The sequence below is a fragment of the Chiloscyllium punctatum genome, chromosome 36, assembly GCF_047496795.1.
Source record: "Chiloscyllium punctatum isolate Juve2018m chromosome 36, sChiPun1.3, whole genome shotgun sequence".
NCBI lineage: Eukaryota > Metazoa > Chordata > Chondrichthyes > Orectolobiformes > Hemiscylliidae > Chiloscyllium > Chiloscyllium punctatum.
This window is the reverse complement of record NC_092774.1, coordinates 17,934,237-17,956,165: the sequence shown is the minus strand read 5'-3', so window position 1 is coordinate 17,956,165 and position 21,929 is coordinate 17,934,237. Positions and strand designations below refer to the sequence as shown.

The following is a 21,929-nucleotide window of genomic DNA, read 5'->3' as shown; positions in this document are numbered from 1 at the left end:
ACACACTCTCACACACTCTCACACACTCTCACACACTCTCACACACTCTCTCACACTCTCTCACACTCTCTCACACTCTCTCACACTCTCTCACACTCTCTCACACTCTCTCACACTCTCTCACACTCTCTCACACTCTCTCACACTCTCTCACACTCTCTCACACTCTCACACTCTCTCACACTCTCTCACACACTCTCACACTCTCTCACACACTCTCACACACTCTCACACACTCTCACACACTCTCACTCACTCTCACACACTCTCACACACTCTCACACACTCACACACACTCACACACACTCACACACACTCACACACACTCACACACACTCACACACACTCACACACACACTCTCACACTCTCTCACACTCTCTCACACTCTCTCACACTCTCTCACACTCTCTCACACTCTCTCACACACTCTCACACTCTCTCACACACTCTCACACACTCTCACACACTCTCACACACTCTCACACACTCTCACACACTCTCACACACTCTCACACACTCACACACACTCACACACACTCACACACACTCACACACACTCACACACTCACACACACTCACACACACACTCTCACACACTCTCACACACTCTCACACACTCTCACACACTCTCACACACTCTCACACACTCTCACACACTCTCACACACACACACACACACACACTGTCCTTCCCTCCCCCTCTCTCTCCCACACACTGTCCCTCTCTCTCTCTGACACACGCGCACTATCGCCCCCTCCCTCTCTGCACAGACATACGTGTGTGCGTATGTATATTTGTATATCTGTCCTGGTGGATCCGCTTTGTTTGGTTTAACAAGCGCACAGCCTTTTGACAGTCCATGTTCACTTTGAAATCCTGCCTTGGGAATAGCAGCAGTCTGACTCCTGGTTGTGATATCGACTGACCTCTCACCTCACACCTTTAATACCCTATCTCAGCTGAGATTTCACTTTTTCATCTCCTGATAATACCTTAAGTTAAGTCAGGGCAGTAATTTCTGTGATTTATGAATTAATCCATCAATACCTGCGGCATGGTGGCTCTGTGGTTAGCACTGCTGCCTCATAGTGCCCGGGACCTGGCTTCAATTCCAACCTCTCTCTAAACTCCTCACATTCTCCCAGTGTTTGCGTGGGTTTCCTCTGGTGCTCCGGTTTCCCCCCACAGGGTGTAGGTTACGTGAATTGAGCATGCTATACTACCCATAGTGTTTGGGGGATGTGTAGATTGGGTGCATTAGTCGGGGGGGGGGTCAACACAGGGTAGGGGGTCACGGGTCTCGGGGGGGTTTCTCTTTGGAGGGTTGGTGTGGCCTTGGTCGGCTGAAGGGGCCTGTTCCCGCTCTGTCGAGATTTTGTGCACCTGCTTTGTCATTCTAAGTCGTTTGACTTAACAGCAATCTGGTTTGTCTCATGTATCACATCTTTTGTAGAGTCCTAGAGATGTACAGCATGGAAACAAACCCTTCAGTCCACTTGGTCCATGCTGACCCAGATATCCCTAACCTCATCCAGTGCCATTTGCCAACACCCGGCCCATATCCCTCCAACCCCTTCCTATTCATGTCCCCATCCAGACGCCTTTTAAATGGTGTCATTGTATCAGCCTCCACCACCACCTCTGGCAGCTCATTCCACACACGTACCACCCTCTGGGTGAAAAAGTTGCCCCTTGGGTTCCTTTTAAATCTTTTCGTATGACACTTTGATCTTTCTCTTGTAAATTCTGTGCCTTGGTCAAGAGTGTGGTACTGGAAAAGCTCAGTAGGTCAAGCTGCATCCAAGGAGCAGGAGAATCCTGATGAAAGGGCCTCTGCCCGAAACATTGACTCTCCTCCTCGCATGCTGCTTGACTTGCTGTGCTTTTCCAACCGCAGACGGTGGACTCTGATCTCTAGCATCTACAGTCCTTACCTTCTCCTGCTATGTATCTTGCCCCACTTGCTTACCTGATGAAGGGGCAGTGCTTCAAAAGCTTGTAGGTTCAAATAAACCTGTTGACCTATCAGCTGGTGTTGTGTGCTTTTTAACGTTGTCCACCACCTCCCCGGCGCCCCCCCCCCCCCCCCACCTTTCCAACACTGTCTCCTCCAGATCATGGCAATCTGGATGTTGTACCCCTCTAGTTACTGTCACACCTTCTGATGGAAACAAAACTTCCTCCTTCACCCTGACGTAACTGGTCATCACTTTCCACACCTCCGTAAGGTCGCTTCTTCATTTTTTCCACTTGAGGAACCTGCAACCCTCCATACTCAACGTTGAGTTCAAAATTGAGCTCTTTCATGTTCTTGCCCCCACCCAAATGAGGCGTTGTTCTCGCATATTCTGCTCATCCACAACATGCATCGTTAGCCACTGACCGTCCTGTCAATTCTGAGGAAGGGTCACCCAACCTGAAACTGATTTCTCTTCATAGATGCTGCCAGACCTGCTGCATTTTTCCAGCAATTTGTTTTTGTTTCTGATTTCCAGCATCCATGTGTTTTATTTTCAGTTTTCACCTCTTCTTCATCTCTGCTCCATGTAGAACAAGCCCAATCTCTCTGATCTTTCCTTGTGTCTAAAACACCACATTTCTGGTATCATTCCAGTCAACCAGGGGTGGCACGATGGCTCAGTGGCTAGCACTGCTGCCTCTCAGCACCAGGGTCCCAGGTTCGATTCCAGCCTCTGGTGACTGTGCACACTCCACACAGACATTCTCCTCGTGGCTGCGTGGGTTTCCTCCGGGTGCTCCGGTTTCCTCCCACAACCCAGAGGTGTGCAGGTTAGGATGGATTGGCCGTGCTAAATGACCCATAGTGCCCAGAGATGTGCAGGTGAGGGAGGATTGGCCGTGCTACATTACCCATCGTGTTCGGTGCATTAGTCAGAGGGAAATGGGTCTGGGTGGGTTCCTCTTCAGAGGGTCAGTGTGGACTGGTTGGGCCAAAGGGCCTGGTTCCACACTATAGGGAATCTAATAGTAAAAATTCCATCAGCTGCAGTCATTTGCTCCTACAATCTCATTTGCATGGTTTTATATACTGTATGCATTTCAGTACAACACCCTCAGTCCTGCATTAACTGTCCCTTTTCTCACAGTTATCCCCTCATGTGCTGTCTGAAGCTACATTTCTGACCCTGTTACTTGTTCTAGGAACTTTAATCATCTCTGCTGAGCTCTCCTACCCCTTTAATTCAATTCGATTTAACCTTTTCCATGCAACTGAATTAGGTTAAACTCCCGTTTCTCCAAAATCTCGACTCAAAACGGAATCCTTTCCTGCCAATGGCACTGAATGCGTCTATGCAAGTCACGTAAAGGGGTCCTACATTTCTCTTGTCGATGCTATTTGGAAAATGCCCACTGTGAATCTGCCAGCACAGACACTGCACCATTCTCTTGGATACATCCCACTGCAACCTCCGTCACTTTTTAAAACCGATACAAGTCAAGGCCTTCCCTCTGACCGTGAGGGGCGAGTTTGCTGTTAGTTATTCCCATATAGTCTCGCACTTGGTTTTGTCAATATTGTGAAGATTTATCCATCACATTTGTCCTGTGAAATAGATCATTTGCAGGTTGTGGGCTTTGCTGGTGGGCCCACATTTACTGACCGGCCTCTACTGCTCTGTAGGAGCTGGGGGTGGGGGAGACCAGCTGCTTTCTTGAACCACTGGAGCCCATCCAACAGGGGTGGTGTTGGAAGGTGCAGCAGCTGACGATTTCTGGGCTTGAGCAGTTCAACTGGAATTCCAAGCTTTCCGGTTGCATTCATGGTTCAGAAGCAAGTGGTGGCCTTTTCTTCAGCTAAAAATGACAGATGTTGTCACATGACAGGGAGGAAGAACTCCTGTTCTTAAAACTAAGTGATGCCAAATGTAACGGATGTACATCTTATAAATCTAAAATTCATAGGTTCTGGAAGGGTCTCATTGGGTATAAATACAGCAAACCTTTCATCAATAAGTGAGGGAGGTTTAAACAAAAAAGGCAACTATAGACAGCTTAACCTAACACGGGCCAGAGAAATTGTTAGAAATCATTATTAAGCAGGTTATAGCAAGGTACAGTCATAGAGATGTACAGCGCAGAAACAGACCCTTCGATCCAACCTGTCCATGCCGACCCAGATATCCCAACCCAACCTTGTCCTACCCGCCAGCACCCAGTCCATATCCCTCTAAACCCTTCTGATTCATGTACCCGTCCAGATACCTTTTAAATGTTGCAATTGTACCAGTCTCCACCACATCCTCTGGCAGCTCATTCCAGACACGCACCACCCTCTGTCTGAAAAAGTTGCCCCTTAGGTCCCTTTTATATCTTTCCCCTCTCACCCTAAACCTATGCCCCTCTAGTTCTGGACTCGCCCATTCCAGGGAGTGTATTTATCCTATCCAAGCCTTTCCTTTCACCCTGACAGGAATATACTTTCTCTGGACTCTCGTTATCTCATTTCTGAAGGCTTCCTATTTTTCAGTCGTCCCTTTACCTGCGAACATCTGCCCCCAATCAGCTTTTGAAAGTTTTTGAGTTGAAAAATGTGGTGCTGGAAAAACACAGCAGGCCAGGCAGCATCCGAGGAGCAGGAGAATCGACGGTTCGGGCAGAAGCCCTTCTGCAGAATTTGAAAGTTCTTGCCCAATGCCATCAAAATTATCCTTCCTCCAATTCAGAACTTCAGTGTTTAGATCTGGCCTATCCTTTTCCATCACTTTTTTTTAAAAAAATGAATAGAACTATGGGCACTGGCCGCAAAATTCACCCCCACTGACCCCTCAGTCACCTGCTCTGCCTTATTTCCAAGAGTAGGTCAAGTTTTGCACCTTCTCCATTCAGTAGGTACATCCAACTTGGAAAACAATTAGGCAGAGTTAACATGGTTTGATGAAATTATGTTTAAATAATTTTATTAGTTCTTTGAGACATAAAAGTTAAGTTAGATAGAGGAAAACAGGGAGAGGTGGGACACTGGCGTTTCCAAAAGGCCTTCGATAAGAGGCCAATAGAAAGGTTACTGCACAAGCTGAAAGACAGCATGTGATGCTCTTGTGATGCAGTGGTAGTGTTCCAGCCTTTGGACTGGGAGGTCAGAGTTCAAATTCCAGAGGTGTCAACAAAAAACAAAAACAGAAATTGCTGGAGAACCTCAACGGGTCTGGCAGTGTCTGCAGGGTGGTAGCAGAGTGAACATTTCAGTTCTTGATGAGGTGGTGATGCTACACCTCTACAAATCATTGGTCAGACCACAGTGCTCTGGTCTGGGCACCCTACCGAAGGAAGGATGTTAAAGGGGGTTAGATTAGAACAGATTAGATTCCCTACAGTGTGGAAACAGGCCCCTCGCCCCATAAAATCCACACCCTGAACAGTAACCCACCCTGACCCATTTCTCTCTGACTAATGCTGCTAACACTATGGGTAATTTAGCATGACCCTAACCTGCACATCCCTGGGCACTATGGGTAATTTAGCATGACCCTAACCTGCACATCCCTGGGCACTATGGGTAATTTAGCATGACCCTAACCTGCACATCCCTGGGCACTATGGGTAATTTAGCATGACCCTAACCTGCACATCCCTGGGCACTATGGGTAATTTAGCATGACCCTAACCTGCACATCCCTGGGCACTATGGGTAATTTAGCATGACCCTAACCTGCACATCCCTGGGCACTATGGGTAATTTAGCACGGACAATCCACCCTAACCTGCACATCCCTGGGCACTATGGGTAATTTAGCACGGCCAATCCACCCTAACCTGCACATCCCAGGGCACTATGGGTAATTTAGCATAGCTAATCCACCCTAACCTACACATCCCTGGGCACTATGCGTAATTTAGCATGGCCAATCCACCCTAACCTGCACATCCCTGGGCACTATGGGTAATTTAGCATGGCCAATCCACCCTAACCTGCACATCCCTGGGCACTATGGGTAATTTAGCACGGCCAATCCACCCTAACCTGCACATCCCTGGGCACTATGCGTATTTTAGCACGGCCAATCCACCCTAACCTGTACATCCCTGGGCACTATGGGTAATTTAGCATGGCCAATCCACCCTAACCTGTACATCCCTGGGCACTATGCGTAATTTAGCACGGCCAATCCACCCTAACCTGCACATCCCTGGGCACTATGGGTAATTTAGCATGGCCAATCCACCCTAACCTGCACATCCCTGGGCACTATGCGTATTTTAGCACGGCCAATCCACCCTAACCTGCACATCCCTGGGCACTATGGGTAATTTAGCATGGACCATCCACCCAAACCTGCACATCCCTGGGCACTATGGGTAATTTAGCACGGCCAATCCACCCTAACCTGCACATCTTTGGACTGTGGGAGGAAACCGGAGCACCCGGAGGAAACCCACGTAGACACGAGGGGTGAATGTGCAAACTCCACACAGGCAGTCACCCGAGGATGGAATCAACCCTGGGACCCTGGTGCTGTGAGGCAGCGGCGCTCCAAAGAAAAAAAAACAATGTACTGAAGAAAACAAATGTTGGAGATCACTGCGGGTCAGATGCATCCATGAAGAGAGAGAAAGAGAACGTTTTTGAGTCTAGAATCTGAACTATCAACTTCCTTTCTGCCCCAGCACACTGTTCTCCACATCCCTTCTTTTCCCCCTGCTATCGTATAAATCCTGCCCCCTCCACACTTCACATTAGCTCTCATTTAGACTCGAAAAGCGTTAGCTTGCTCTCTCTTCAGAAATGCTGCCCCACCCGCTGTGATCACCAGCGTTTGATGTTTCCTGGTGTGATTGTGACGCTGACTGAAATTGACCGGGACAATATTGTGGCTAACACAGAGACGTGGCTGCAAGGGGGTCAGGACTAGGAACCGAATATTCAACAATGCACAGCTTATTGTCAGTAGAGGCAGAGGTCTGGCTGGAGTAGTTACCTTCTCAGTAAGAAATGAAATTAAATCGACAGCAATAAATGGTGTCGAATCAGAAGGCATAGAATCTGTGTGGGGAGAGTTGAGGAGGGGTTTGGAGGGATATGGGCCGGGTGCTGGCAGGTGGGACTAGATTGGGTTGGGATATCTGGATGGGTTGGGCCGAAGGGTCCATTTCAGTGCTGGTACATCTCTATGACTATGACTCTGTCTCATTGAAAGGCTGACTCCCTACTTTCCCACATTCCTAAATGTACAAATCGATATTTTACGCCGCTTTGTGCAGATTCTGTTATTTTACTGACTGCTGGAAGTTTGAGCCAATCTCTGTGTATTCACTGCTGAGAGAAAATGCAGTGGTCCTGCTCTGTCCCCCTAACCCGTCTTCACAGAGTATCTCCCCTTAACACAAACAGATCTCCACTTCCTTTCCCGAGCCCGCTCCCTGAGAGGTCCGCAAACCCCTGCCCCGTGTCCCCCTCCTCTTCCCCCCCCCCTTTTGGATCCAGTTGCTAGTACCTGGTGAAGCAAAGGGGCTCTCCCAGGGTGGGGGAGCCTGTACGATGGGCAGAGAAGGGGCAGTGACACAGGGATGCCTGATGCTGAGCCGCTGGTGACCCTGTGGTTCTGTCTCCTGCCTCTGAGTCCGTCAGCAGGTGACTCAGTTACACTGGCAAGGCGTGACTGACACGAGACTCCCCAGGTCGGTACTGTAGCTCCCAGTCCCGAAATGGCAGGCGAGCCCCTGGGTGGGCAGAGGAAACGCTTGAGTGATACCCTCGCGGCCTCCCTGCGGCATTCCCACAGATTCCCCACCTGGGAATCGCTGGCCCAAGACCGCCCAAAGTGGAGGAGGAGCACGCGGGAGGGCGTCAGGCATAATGAGGCTCACTGTCAGGGGGGGAAAAAATCGGAAAACAGGGAAAGGAGCGGCCTGCCAACGGCCCAGCCACCGTTTCCCATCACCACCTTCTGCCCCAAATGTGACATAGAGTCTGTGGTAACTGCATCGGTCTGTACAGTCACCCACTGACTCACCCCCGAGAGTGGGACAGAGTCATCCTCGCTGGCAAGGATTGCAGTCACAAGCCTCAGGCGACGTCAGTTCGACACCCAAACATCCCGGGCTCACTTGGACTTGGCTGCAAGGAGTGTCCACCGAACTGAAATGGTTTGGTTTGCCTTTCAGGGAAGTCACGCTGGGAAGGGGGGTCACGCAGGAGCCGTTTTCTCTCAGATCGTCAGTGGTCCTGAGCTGGCAGAGCAACGGACATCTCATTCCAACCTGCGTCCCGCGCCGTGCCAACTAACTCCCCCCATTCCTGGCCACCGGTTCCCCCCTCCCCAACAGCACTGCCCCTGATCCTTGTCACCGCCTCCACTCCCCATGACCCTCGGATCCAGGCGGATCTCAAATTGTCAAGCAGCTCCGATTTGAATCGCTCTGTGGGCCGTGTCTTTGGCTGCCTGCGTCCCAGCCTCCCAAATTGCTTCCCTGAACCTTTCCGCCCTCTCTACCTCGCCTTACCTCCTTTAAGAGGTGGCAGAGAAATTAGACCAACAAAGCAGAGATCACAGAGCACACATGGAAGTGAAATTAACAAACCGTTTGTCAGAGTGAAAAATCCCACAACACCAGGTTAGAGTCCAACAGGTTTAATTGGAAGCACACTAGCATTCGGAGCACCGCTCCTTCATCAGGTGGTAGTGGAGGGCACGGAGTTTATAGCAAAAGGTTACAGTGTGATGGAACTGTAATTATACATTGAAAAATACCTGGTTTGTTTATTAAATCTCGCATCTGTTAGAATGAGCATGATCGTTTCACTTCTTTCATATGTAAATCACAAACCTTTTTTTAAAGTGGTCCAGGACATTCAACCTCGGACCTTTGGGTGACCATCCTCCAAGGTTGTCTTCGGGACAGGCAGCAGAGAAAAGTGGCCGAGCAGAGGCTGATGGCTAAGTTTGGTACCCATAGGGAGGGCCTCAACCGGGACCTTGGGTTCATGTCACATCACAGGTGATCACCATTGCACTATACACACACGCACACATACACACAGACACTCTCTTCTCCCCCCCCCCCCCCACACACACACATACATATACTATACACACACTCTCACAGACACTCACAACCCTCCACCCCAGACACACAGACACTCCCACACGCAGCCTCTCACAGACACAGACCCCTTCACACTCACACACAACTCCCCACCCCAGACACACACACACACACACACATACAGATTTGTGGGGTGAATTTGTACTTGCAGAGTTACATTGTACTTTGCTCAAAAACTGCATGAATCCATGTAAGACTTTTGTTAACTCACTTTTTAGATTAGAATCAGGCTAAACATTATGGCACAGACAGGGGACCCAGGGAACACACCATCAACATATTGTCTGGCTGACACCAATTATTACAGTTAACTTGAGAATGTAACTTTAAAAAGAATTTTGTGATTTACATATGAAAGAAGTGAAACTATCATGGTCATTCTAACAGATGCGAGATTTAACAAACAAACCAGATATTTTTCAATGTATAATTACAGTTACATCACACTGTAACCTTTTGCTATAAACTCCGTGCCCTCCACAATCACCTGATGAAGGAGTGTCGCTCCGAAAGCTAGTGTGCTTCCAAATAAACCTGTTGGACTATAACCTGGTGTTGTGGGATTTTTAACTTTGTCCACCCCAGTCCAACACCGGCATCTCCAAGTCAAACAGTTTATCGACCCAGCGATACCGTGGGAAGAGAAATTGACCAAGCTGCAACAGCACAGCTGGTCTGTCCAGGTAGCTGAAACACTTCCCCCGAGTCGAGAATCAAGCCAGTTTTTTATTGGAATCTTGTACAATGATGTTAATTTAAAAGTAGGGGAAAACACAATGGTCTTGATAATCAAGTAATCCAGTTTACAATGGTGATCATTGCAGCAGCAACTATCAGTTCATCATGGGATCAGGAGATTGCAGCTCTCTTTGAGGGGTAGGTGAGAATGTCCCTTTTAAAGCAGTAAGGTGATTTCATTCTGGCTCTCCCTGCGAGTGAGGTATTCTGGTGCCTTTCCGTCTGATCTGTCCTTTGTGCGGCTTTGGTATCACCGGGGTACGAGACTGCCCTCGGTGGGGGGGGGGGGCAGGGGGGATGCTTTGGGACAGCGGTGCTGATCGGCTCCAGGAAGCTTATCGTCAGTTTGCCTTGGGAAGTGGTCTGCGAGTGACTGTGCTCATGTCTGGGTTCCCTTGGTCAGCCTGTTTGGTCAACGCTGAGGCATTCTGGGGGTTTCTGACACGGTTTTCTGTGTGGCCATGCTGTGGGTAGCAGATCTTTTCCCACAAGAGGTCACTTGAAGCCCATCTCTTTGGCGGAGCCTTTCGGTTGCCAGCCCTTGTACTTGGTGTTTTGCTGGTCTTTTGTTTTAAAACAACCCCCTCTTGAAGGGTTGATAGTTAAGTTTTAGAAGGCGCTGTGTGAAACGCGCTTGGCAGAATCCCCCTTCCTGCGGTGCATGCAGAATCAGGCTGTGGGCGGCCCGAGGGAGTGGAATGTCCTGTCAGAGTCTCAAGTCCAGTTTGCTTAACCCAAGAGCTCTGTCAGTGCTGGGCTGGGGCAAACACAGAGTGTGTCTGGCAAAGAGAGAGAGAAAACCGATGCGCTTTCCCCGATTCCCAATCATTGGATGGTATGTTGCATCGTTTTTGGTGGTGAAATGGAACTCGAAGTTTCAATGAGAGGTGGTGGGGGTGGGGGGGGGAGGGGGAGTGGTGCCGGGAGGAACCACACTTGATGGCAGCACCCAGTCTGGAACTGTTTGAGGTTGGGCGGGTCAGAGCGACAGAGGCGAAACCAAAGGGACGTGTGTCCGTCCGTCCGTGGGAATGGGCCATCCATGAGTTGCGCCCACGGCCCGGGATGAGGGTGTGGGTGCAGTGGTTTGGGTGCGTACCGGGGGTTGGATGGAAGAGTGCACACTCTACCAAACCAGTTCAAATGTGAAGGGAGGGAGGGAAGGAGAGGAATGTACCAAACTGGAGCGGGGTGGGGGTGTGAGGGGGAGGGAGATGGGATGGATTGTACCAAATGAGTTGATACAAGGAACAGAGGTGGTGGTGGTGAACTTCCCGTATTTATTGCCCATCCCTAATTGCCCAGGGGGCGATTAAGAGTCAACCACGTTGCTGTGGGTCTGGAGTCACATGTAAGCCAGACCGGGTAAGGATGGCCGTTTCCTTCCCTGTCGGACATTAATGAACCAGATGGGGTTTTCCAACATGGCCATCATTAGACTCTGAATTCCAAGATGTTTATTGAAACCAAATTCCACTGTCTGTCATGGGTCCAGAACGTTTCCTGGGTCTCTGGGTTAACAATCCAGGGATAATAACTCCAGGTCATTGCCTCCGCTATGCACCAAACTGGAGTTCGGGGTGTGGGAGGGGGGTGGTTTGGAGAACGATGGGCAGTTCCAAACCCAGTTAAAGTGTGGAAGTCACCGTTAGAGAGATCGACAGAACTGAACAGGTGGATGTTGTTGGACGGCAAAGGAAGTGAGGTCAGGGCAGGGAGGTGAAATTGGGTTGAAGTGTTGGATTATACCGAGGATCTGAAATCTGGAATTAGGCTGTTGTCACGAGTAACCATGCATGCTTTTATTCACCACAAAATGGCTTCTGAATGCAAAATAACAGAACAAAATGGCTTCAGGCTGCAAGGTAACACTGTTGCTTCAAATGGCTTCTCACCCGGCTGCCTTCCTGCCGTGCTGAGCTAACTGGATCAAAAGATCAAGCAGATCTTCACAGCAGAGCCTTCACAGCGTGGAATTAACTAAGCTAGATAGGACATTACTGATCATCCCAGCTAACCTTGAAATGCAGGTGGGAAGAGATCATGTGTAGGAAAACAATTTGTTCCCCAGGAAATATCATTGTATGGCTGTTATGTCATTTTATTGGTTATATTCTACACTAAAGGCTGTACTATTTCCTAAGAAACATATTAAAAAATTCCCCTTGTTCTAAATGAATTGCGCAGCTTCTCTAAGGAACACAGAAGCTTTTAATCTCTGTGTTACTGGACAAACCTGTGCCCAGCCGTTACTCATTAAAGTGTGAAGTCTTGTTGAAGCAGACCGTACTCCTGTTGTTCATTTGACCGATCACGGAACTGAGACACCCCTCCCAGGGGTTTGAGATCTTCAATACCAGACACTGAAGTCAGACACTGAACCAGGATCTGCTTTCTACCCTCCAGCCCCTCGCAGACATGGCCCGCGCCTTGCTAGGCAATGTGTGCATCGTGACGGGAGCCTCCCGGGGCATTGGCAAGGGCATCGCGCTGCAGCTGTCGGAGGCTGGAGCTACTGTCTACATCACCGGGCGCAACATGGACACGCTGCAGGCGACGGCAAAGGAGGTGAGGGGCTGGGCAAGGGGAGAGGGAGGGTAAGGGAGGAGAGCTGTGCCGCATGTTGGTCACGGAGAAAGTCAGAGTTGCCATGCTTCCCCGCCAGTGGAACTGCTTTTGAGGCACACGATGCAACGTGAGGAAACATGGCTCAGTGGTTAGCACTGTTGCCTCACAGTGCCTGGGACCCGGGCTCAATTCCTGCCTCAGGCGATGGTCTGTGCGGAATTTGCGTATTCTCTCTGGGTCTGCGTGGGTTTTCTCTGAGTGCTTTGGTTTCCTCCCGCAGCTTAGGGTGGATTGGCCGTGCTAAATTACCCATAGTGCCCAGGGATGTGTAGGTTAGGGTGGATTGGCCGTGCTAAATTACCCATAGTGCCCAGGGATGTGCAGGTTAGGGTGGATTGGCCATGCTAAATTACCCATAGTCCCCAGGGATGTGCAGGTGAGGGTGGATTGGCCGTGCTAAATTACCCATAGTGCCCAGGGATGTGTAGGTTAGGGTGGATTGGCCGTGCTAAATTACCCATAGTGCCCAGGGATGTGCAGGTTAGGGTGGATTGGCCGTGCTAAATTACCCATAGTCCCCAGGGATGTGCAGGTGAGGGTGGATTGGCCGTGCTAAATTACCCATAGTGCCCAGGGATGTGCAGGTTAGGGTGGATTGGCCGTGTTAAATTACCCATAGTGCCCAGGGATGTGTAGGTGAGGGTGGATTGGCCGTGCTAAATTACCCATAGTGCCCAGGGATGTGCAGGTTAGGGTGGATTGGCCGTGTTAAATTACCCATAGTGCCCAGGGATGTGCAGGTGAGGGTGGATTGACCGTGCTAAATTACCCATAGTGCCCAGGGATGTGCAGGTGAGGGTGGATTGGCCATGCTAAATTACCCATAGTGCCCAGGGATGTGCAGGTTAGGGTGGAAAAGCCTTTGCAGACAGAACATCTGTGAAGATGGTACCCAGTCTGCACTTGGGTTTCCTCAATGTAGAGGAAACCTGTTGAGTTTTCCAGTCCCTCGTTGCTGGCCTGGGTCCAGCATTTATCGCCTGTCTGTCACTACACCCCTTAAGAAGAGTGAAAGTGAGCTGCCTTCTTGAATGTGCAGTCCATGTTGACCCACGATGCCCCTCACGGAGGGCAATCCCAGGAAGAAACAGCCTGTACATTGTCACAGAGAGTGGCTTGGAGGGGGATCTTACATGAGATGGTGTTCCCTGTGTATCTGCTGACCCCCCCCCCCCCCCCCCCGTCCTTCTAGATGGTAGACAGGCATGGGGGGTTTGGGAAGATGCTGTCTAAGGAGCCCCTCGGTGAGGTTCTGCAGTGCATCTTGTAGACGGTACACACTGCTGCAACTGAGCGTCGGTGGGGTGCTGGGAGCAGGGGTTTGTGGGTGTGGGGCCAATTGAGAGGTGGCTGCGATTTATGTGTTTAGGTTCCCTTGGGTTGGTGGTGTCATTTCCTGTTCTTCCTGCCATTTCCAACCAGAACTCTATCAACAAACACATTGACTTGGATCCCATTTACCAACCCCTGAGAGAAAAAAACAGGAAATGACATCACCACGGGAAATAATATCACCAACCCAAGGAAACCTAAACATATCAATAGAAAGCGGGCCATACCATTAGTGCTTCATCCAGAGGCTCACTGATGATGTTACCTAGTACGGTGATGAAACGTCTGAAACTGAACCTTCCAGCTCAGTGAGCGAACCTACATCCTGTAGAAGGTCACCCCTCAGCCTCCGACGCTCCAGGGAAAACAGCCCCAGCCTATTCAGCCTCTCCCTGTAGCTCAAACCCTCCAATCCCAGCAACATCATTGTAGATCTTTTCTGAACCCTTTCAAGTTTCACAACATCTTTCCGATAGGAAGGAGACCAGAATTGCACCCAATATTCCAACAGTGGCCCTAACCAATGTCCTGTACAGCTGCAACCTGACCTCCCAACTCCTGTACTCAATACTCTGACCGATAAAGGAAAGCATACCAAACACCTCCTTCACTATCCTATCGACCTGCGACTGTCAATTGAGGGTGATCTGGGAGACCAGCCGAGACCAGGAGGTTGTGGGGGAAGGTAGAGGAAGCAGCAGGCAGATGGCGAGGGTTTGTGCGTGCAAGGGGGCAAAGGCCCTTGTGTTGATGGAAGTTGTCATTTTGCAGGTGGAGGGACGGGGAGGTCGATGTCTCCCCGTGGTGTGTGACTCGTCCAGCGAGGAGCAGGTCCGCTCACTCTTCAATCAGGTCAAGCAGGCGCATGGTGGGCGGCTGGATATTCTGGTCAACAACGCGTACGGAGGGGTCCAGGTAAAAGACCATCATCAGCCCTACCATGTAACAACACCAGAGAGAGCCATGGTCCCTCCCCTGACAGAGTCTAAATGTCCATCGGATCGCACACACCCCAGTTCCCCGAACCCAATCGGATCACACACACCCCACCCCCCGAACCCAATCGGATCACACACACCCCACCCCCCGAACCCCATCGGATCACACACACCCCACCCCCCGAACCCCATCGGATCACACACACCCCACCCCCCGAACCCCATCGGATCGCACACACCCCATACCCCCGAACCCCATCGGATCACACACACACCCCACCCCCGAACCCCATCGGATCGCACACACCCCACCCCCCGAACCCCATCGGATCGCACACACCCCACCCCACCCCCGAACCCCATCGGATCGCACACACCCCACCCCCCGAACCTCATCGGATCGCACACACCCCACCACACCCCCGAACCCCATCGGATCGCACACACCCCACCCCCCGAACCCCATCGGATCGCACACACCCCACCCCACCCCCGAACCCCATCGGATCGCACACACCCCACCCCCCGAACCCCATCGGATCGCACACACCCCACCCCCCACCCCCCAAACCCCATCGGATCGCACACACCCCACACCCCCGAACCCCATCGGATCGCACACACACCCCACACCCCGCCGAACCCCATCGGATCGCACACACCCCACCCCCCACCCCATTGGATCACACCCCCCCCCAGAACCCCATCGGATCGCACACACCCCACGCCCCCCCGAACCCCATCGGATCACACACACCCCACGCCCCCCCGAACCCCATCGGATCACACACACCCCACCCACCGAACCCCATCGGATCACACACACCCCACCCCCCGAACCCCATCGGATCGCACACACCCCACCCCCCGAACCCCATCGGATCACACACACCCCACCCCCCGAACCCCATCGGATCACACACACCCCACCCCCCGATCCCCATCGGATCGCACACACCCCACCCCCCGAACCCCATCGGATCGCACACACCCCACCCCCCGAACCCCATCGGATCGCACACACCCCACCCCCCGAACCCCATCGGATCACACACACCCCACCCCCCGAACCCCATCGGATCACACACACCCCACCCCCCGAACCCCATCGGATCACACACACCCCACCCCCCGATCCCCATCGGATCACACACACCCCACCCCCCGAACCCCATCGGATCGCACACACACCACCCCCCGAACCCCATCGGATCGCACACACCCCACCCCCCGATCCCCATCGGATCACACACCACCCCCCGAACCCCATCGGATCGCACACACCCCACCCCCCGATCCCCATCGGATCACACACACACCCCGCCGAACCCCATCGGATCACACACACCCCACCCCCCGATCCCCATCGGATCACACACACCCCACCCCCCGAACCCCATCGGATCGCGCACACACCACCCCCCGAACCCCATCGGATCACACACACCCCACCCCCCGAACCCCATCGGATCGCACACACACCCCGCCGAACCCCATCGGATCGCACACACCCCACCACACCCCCGAACCCCATCGGATCGCACACACCCCACCCCCCGAACCCCATCGGATCACACACACCCCACCCCCCGAACCCCATCGGATCACACACACCCCACCCCCCGAACCCCATCGGATCGCACACACACCCCGCCGAACCCCATCGGATCGCACACACCCCACCACACCCCCGAACCCCATCGGATCGCACACACACCCCACCCCCGAACCCCATCGGATCACACACACCCCACCCCCCGAACCCCATCGGATCACACACACCCCACGCCCCCCCGAACCCCATCGGATCACACACACACCCCGCCGAACCCCATCGGATCACACACACCCCACCCCCCGATCCCCATCGGATCACACACACCCCACCCCCCGATCCCCATCGGATCGCACACACCCCACCCCCCGAACCCCATCGGATCGCACACACACCACCCCCCGAACCCCATCGGATCACACACACCCCACCCCCCGAACCCCATCGGATCACACACACACCACCCCCCGAACCCCATCGGATCACACACACCCCACCCCCCGATCCCCATCGGATCGCACACACCCCACCCCCCGAACCCCATCGGATCGCACACACACCACCCCCCGAACCCCATCGGATCACACACACCCCACCCCCCGAACCCCATCGGATCACACACACCCCACCCCCCGATCCCCATCGGATCGCACACACACCACCCCCCCAATCCCATAGAAACGCTTCCCTGACCCCCCATCTCATCGAAATGCTCCCCCCAATCCCATCTAAACACTCTCAATACACCCCAATCCCATTGAAGCGCTCTCCCCACCCCCCCAATCCCATCGAATCCTCTCCCCACCCCCCCAATCCCATCAAAACGCTCCCCCCTCACCCCCCAATACCATCGAAACGCTCCCCCCTTACCCCTCAATCCCAACGAAATGCCTCCCCACCCTCACCCCCCCAATTCCATTGAAACTGTCCCCCCTACCCCCGCCCCAATTCCATCGAAACTGTCCCCCCCACCCCCGCCCCAATTCCATCGAAACGCTCCCCACCGACACACTCCCCCTCACCCTCCATCGAAACACTACCCTCCCTCACCGACACACTCCCCCTCACCCTACATCGAGACACTACCCTCCCTCACTGACACACTCCCCCACCCTCCATCGAAACACTACCCTCCCTCACCGACACACTCCCCCTCACCCTCCGTCAAAACACTACCCTCCCTCACCGACACACTCCCCCTCACCCTCCATCGAAACACTACCCTCCCTCACCGACACACTCCCCCTCACCCTCCGTCAAAACACTACCCTCCCTCACTGACACACTCCCCCACCCTCCATCGAAACACTACCCTCCCTCACCGACACACTCCCCCTCACCCTCCGTCAAAACACTACCCTCCCTCACCGACACACTCCCCCTCACCCTCCATCGAAACACTACCCTCCCTCACCGACACACTCCCCCTCACCCTCCGTCAAAACACTACCCTCCCTCACTGACACACTCCCCCACCCTCCATCGAAACACTACCCTCCCTCACCGACACACTCCCCCTCACCCTCCATCGAGACACTACCCTCCCTCACCGACACACTCCCCCCACCCTCCATCGAAACACTACCCTCCCTCACCGACACACTCCCCCTCACCCTCCGTCAAAACACTACCCTCCCTCACTGACACACTCCCCCACCCTCCATCGAAACACTACCCTCCCTCACCGACACACTCCCCCTCACCCTCCGTCAAAACACTACCCTCCCTCACTGACACACTCCCCCACCCTCCATCGAAACACTACCCTCCCTCACCGACACACTCCCCCTCACCCTCCGTCAAAACACTACCCTCCCTCACCGACACGCTCCCCCTCACCCTCCATCAAAACACTACCCTCCCTCACCGACACACTCCCCCTCACCCTCCGTCAAAACACTACCCTCCCTCACTGACACACTCCCCCACCCTCCGTCAAAACACTACCCTCCCTCACTGACACACTCCCCCACCCTCCATCGAAACACTACCCTCCCTCACCGACACACTCCCCCTCACCCTCCGTCAAAACACTACCCTCCCTCACCGACACGCTCCCCCTCACCCTCCATCAAAACACTACCCTCCCTCACCGACACACTCCCCCTCACCCTCCGTCAAAACACTACCCTCCCTCACCGACACACTCCCCCCACCCTCCATCAAAACACTACCCTCCCTCACCGACACACTCGCCCTCACCCTCCATCGAGACACTACCCTCCCTCACTGACACACTCCCCCTCACCCTCCATCGAGACACTACCCTCCCTCAACGACACACTCCCCCTCACCCTCCATCAAAACACTACCCTCCCTCACCGACACACTCGCCCTCACCCTCCATCGAGACCACCCTCCTGACCTCGGTAGCCCCACCGCTACTTACCCCTCCTACCTTACCCTCCTCCCTCCTATCCACTACCCCCTCCCCCTCACTGACACACCTCCCCCCTCACCCTCCATCGAGACACTACCCTCCCTCAACGACACACCCCCCTCACCCTCCATCAAACACTACCCTCCCTCACCGACACGCTCCCCCTCACCCTCCATCGAGACACTACCCTCCCTCACCGACACGCTCCCCCTCACCCTCCATCAAAACACTACCCTCCCTCACCGACACGCTTCCCCTCACCCTCCATCGAGACACTACCCTCCCTCCCGGACACGCTCCCCCCACGCTCCATTGAGACACTACCCTCCCTCACCGACACGCTCCCCCTCACCCTCCATCGAGACACTACCCTCCCTCACCGACACACTCCCATTCACCCTCCATCAAAACACTACCCTCCCTCACCGACACGCTCCCCCTCACCCTCCATCAAAACACTACCCTCCCTCACCGACACACTCCCCCTCACCCTCCATCAAAACACTACCCTCCCTCACCGACACACTCGCCCTCACCCTCCATCGAGACACTACCCTCCCTCACCGACACACTCCCCCCACCCTCCATCGAGACACTACCCTCCCTCACCGACACACTCGTCCTCACCCTCCATCGAGACACTACCCTCCCTCACCGACTTGCTCCCCCTCACCCTACATCGAGACACTACCCTCCCTCACCGACACGCTCCCCCTCACCCTCCATCAAAACACTACCCTCCCTCACCGACACACTCCCATTCACCCTCCATCAAAACACTACCCTCCCTCACTGACACACTCCCCCCCCCTCCATCGAGACACTACCCTCCCTCACCGACACACTCCCCCTCACACTCCATCGAGACACTACCCTCCCTCAGCGACACACTCCCATTCACCCTCCATCAAAACACTACCCTCCCTCACTGACACACTCCCCCCCCTTCCATCGAGACACTACCCTCCCTCACCGACACACTCCCCCTCACACTCCATCGAGACACTACCCTCCCTCACCGACACACTCCCATTCACCCTCCATCAAAACACTACCACCCTCCATCAAAACACTACCCTCCCTCACCGACACGCTCCCATTCACCCTCCATCAAAACACTACCCTCCCTCACTGACACACTCCCCCCCCCTCCATCGAGACACTACCCTCCCTCACCGACACACTCCCCCCCCTCCATCGAGACACTACCCTCCCTCACCGACACACTCCCCCTCACACTCCATCGAGACACTACCCTCCCTCCTCAACACACTCTTTCCCCCCCCCCCAACCCCTTCATGAAGACACTACCCTCCCTCATCGATACAGTCCCCGCCATCGAAACACTCCCCCATTGAATTCCTCCCGTGGACACCACCCACGTTGAAATACTCCACATCGTCCTCAGATCAATATAGTCCCTCCCCTATTGAAAGAAATCCCCCCCACCCGTTTCTCCTGTGTTGTGGAGGCGGAATTATTCTGCTACTCGGACCAATACGTTTTCACAACAACAACAGCAACACCTTCTATTTCTACAGCACCTCTGACGGCACAGGTATTCCCCCGAATCTGTGATTAATCCAGATTTGACAATGAGCCACATATTAGGAGAGGGGACCAACAGCTCGGTCTTCAGTGACAGATCTCCGGGGAAATCCCATCGGAAGAAAACAAAGTGAGAGACAGAGATGCTGAGGGAGAGGATATTGGGTTTCAGTGCCCAACTGAAAGTCAGAAGTGGTAAAGAAGTAAAAAAAAATCCAGGGGCCCAGGCGGCTGGAGCACAGAGACCTGGCTGCGTCGTGAGGCCTGTGGAGAATGCAGTGAAAGAGCGAGGGTGGAAGGCCTTACTTGAGGGCACGTGGAGGTTGAGAATTTTAACATCCACCTTCTGCTTGACCAGGCGCCGCTCTCGGGCACAGAGAGGTCCGATCAGGAAACACGGCATGACGGGAGTTCAGAAACAGGCAGCAGAGTCTCAGAGTGACTTCGGTCTGTGCAGTGACGTCTTAGAACAGTTGTATCTGGAGGTCACCAAGGCTTGGGACGGTCCCTCACGTGCTGAAGGTCATTGGGTGATCTCGTCACAGCGTGGAAACAGACCCTTCGGCCCAACCCGTCCGTGCTGACCCAGATATTCATAACCCAATCTCGTCCCACCTGCCAGACCCTGGCCCATATCCCTCCAAATCCTTCCTATCCCTGTCCCCATCCACCTTTTAAATACTGTCATTGTACCAGTCTCCACCAACTTCCTCTGGCAGCTCATTCCACACACGCACCACCCTCTGTGCGAAAAAGTTGTCCCTTAGCTCCCTTTTATTTCTTTCCCTCTCACCTTAAACCTATGCCCCTCTAGTTCTCGACTCCCCCCCCCACCCCAGGGAAGAGACTTTGTATATTTATCCTATCATGATTTGATAAACCTCTATAAGGTCACCCCTCAGCCTCCAACACTCCAGGGGAAAAAAACTTCCAGCCTCTCCTTATAATTCAAACCCAGCCATACCTGGCAACATCCTGGTAAATCTCTTCCAAACTGTCTCTCTCTATCCTTCCTCTAACAAAGAGACCAGAATTGCACCCAATATCCCAACAGTGGCCCTAACCAATGTTCTGTACAGCCACAACCTGACCTCCCAACTCCTGTACTCAATACTCTGACCGATAAAGGAAAGCATACCAAACACCTCCTTCACTATCCTATCGACCTGTGACTCCACTTTCAATTGAGGATCTGACAGGGTAAGGAGAGAGAGAGTCGTGCGCAGGGTGGTCAAGGTACATGTGGCACCCCAGACAAGGGAACGGAGCGTTAAAATGGGTCAGTTTGAGTTGAGAGTGAGGTTGGTGAGAGACCGTGGAGATGTGACCGGATTACTCCTCTGTATTTTTTCTCACAGGCGATATTGAACAGCCAGGGTGAAAAGTTCTGGAGATGCCGGCCTCTTTCTGGGACGACGTCAACAACGTTGGGCTGCGGTGAGTTGTGGGGGGTGGGGAAGCTCCGTCTTTCCCAGCCCTCACCTTCGCTTCCCCCCCCCCCCCCCCCACCGTTTGATCGGTGTGCGTCCACCCCCTGGGTTTGCAGCTTCGTGCAGTGCCATCCCACTCCGTGACCGACCGACCACCCCGTGACAGTCACACAGCATGGGCACAGATCCGTCGGTCCCACCAGCCCACGCCGACCGACCCGAATCCCAAAGTGAAACGGTCCTCTGCCTGATTGGCCTGAGGTAGTTCAGCCCCTGGAATGGGCACCCTGCCCAGGTTGGGGCTGGGGCTGGG

The 21,929-nt window shown here is 53.5% G+C and overlaps 1 protein-coding gene across 1 annotated transcript; it reads left to right on the top strand.

Moving 5' to 3' along the window:
* Positions 1 to 10,549: 10,549 nt before the first annotated feature.
* dhrs1 (dehydrogenase/reductase (SDR family) member 1) lies at positions 10,550 to 21,627 on the top strand. Its single transcript, XM_072554427.1, is given in 5 exon segments — positions 10,550 to 10,640; positions 12,212 to 12,373; positions 14,537 to 14,680; positions 21,545 to 21,578; positions 21,581 to 21,627. Coding segments are annotated over 5 exon segments (390 nt in total). The 5' UTR covers positions 10,550 to 10,637.
* The last annotated feature ends 302 nt before the right edge of the window (positions 21,628 to 21,929 follow it).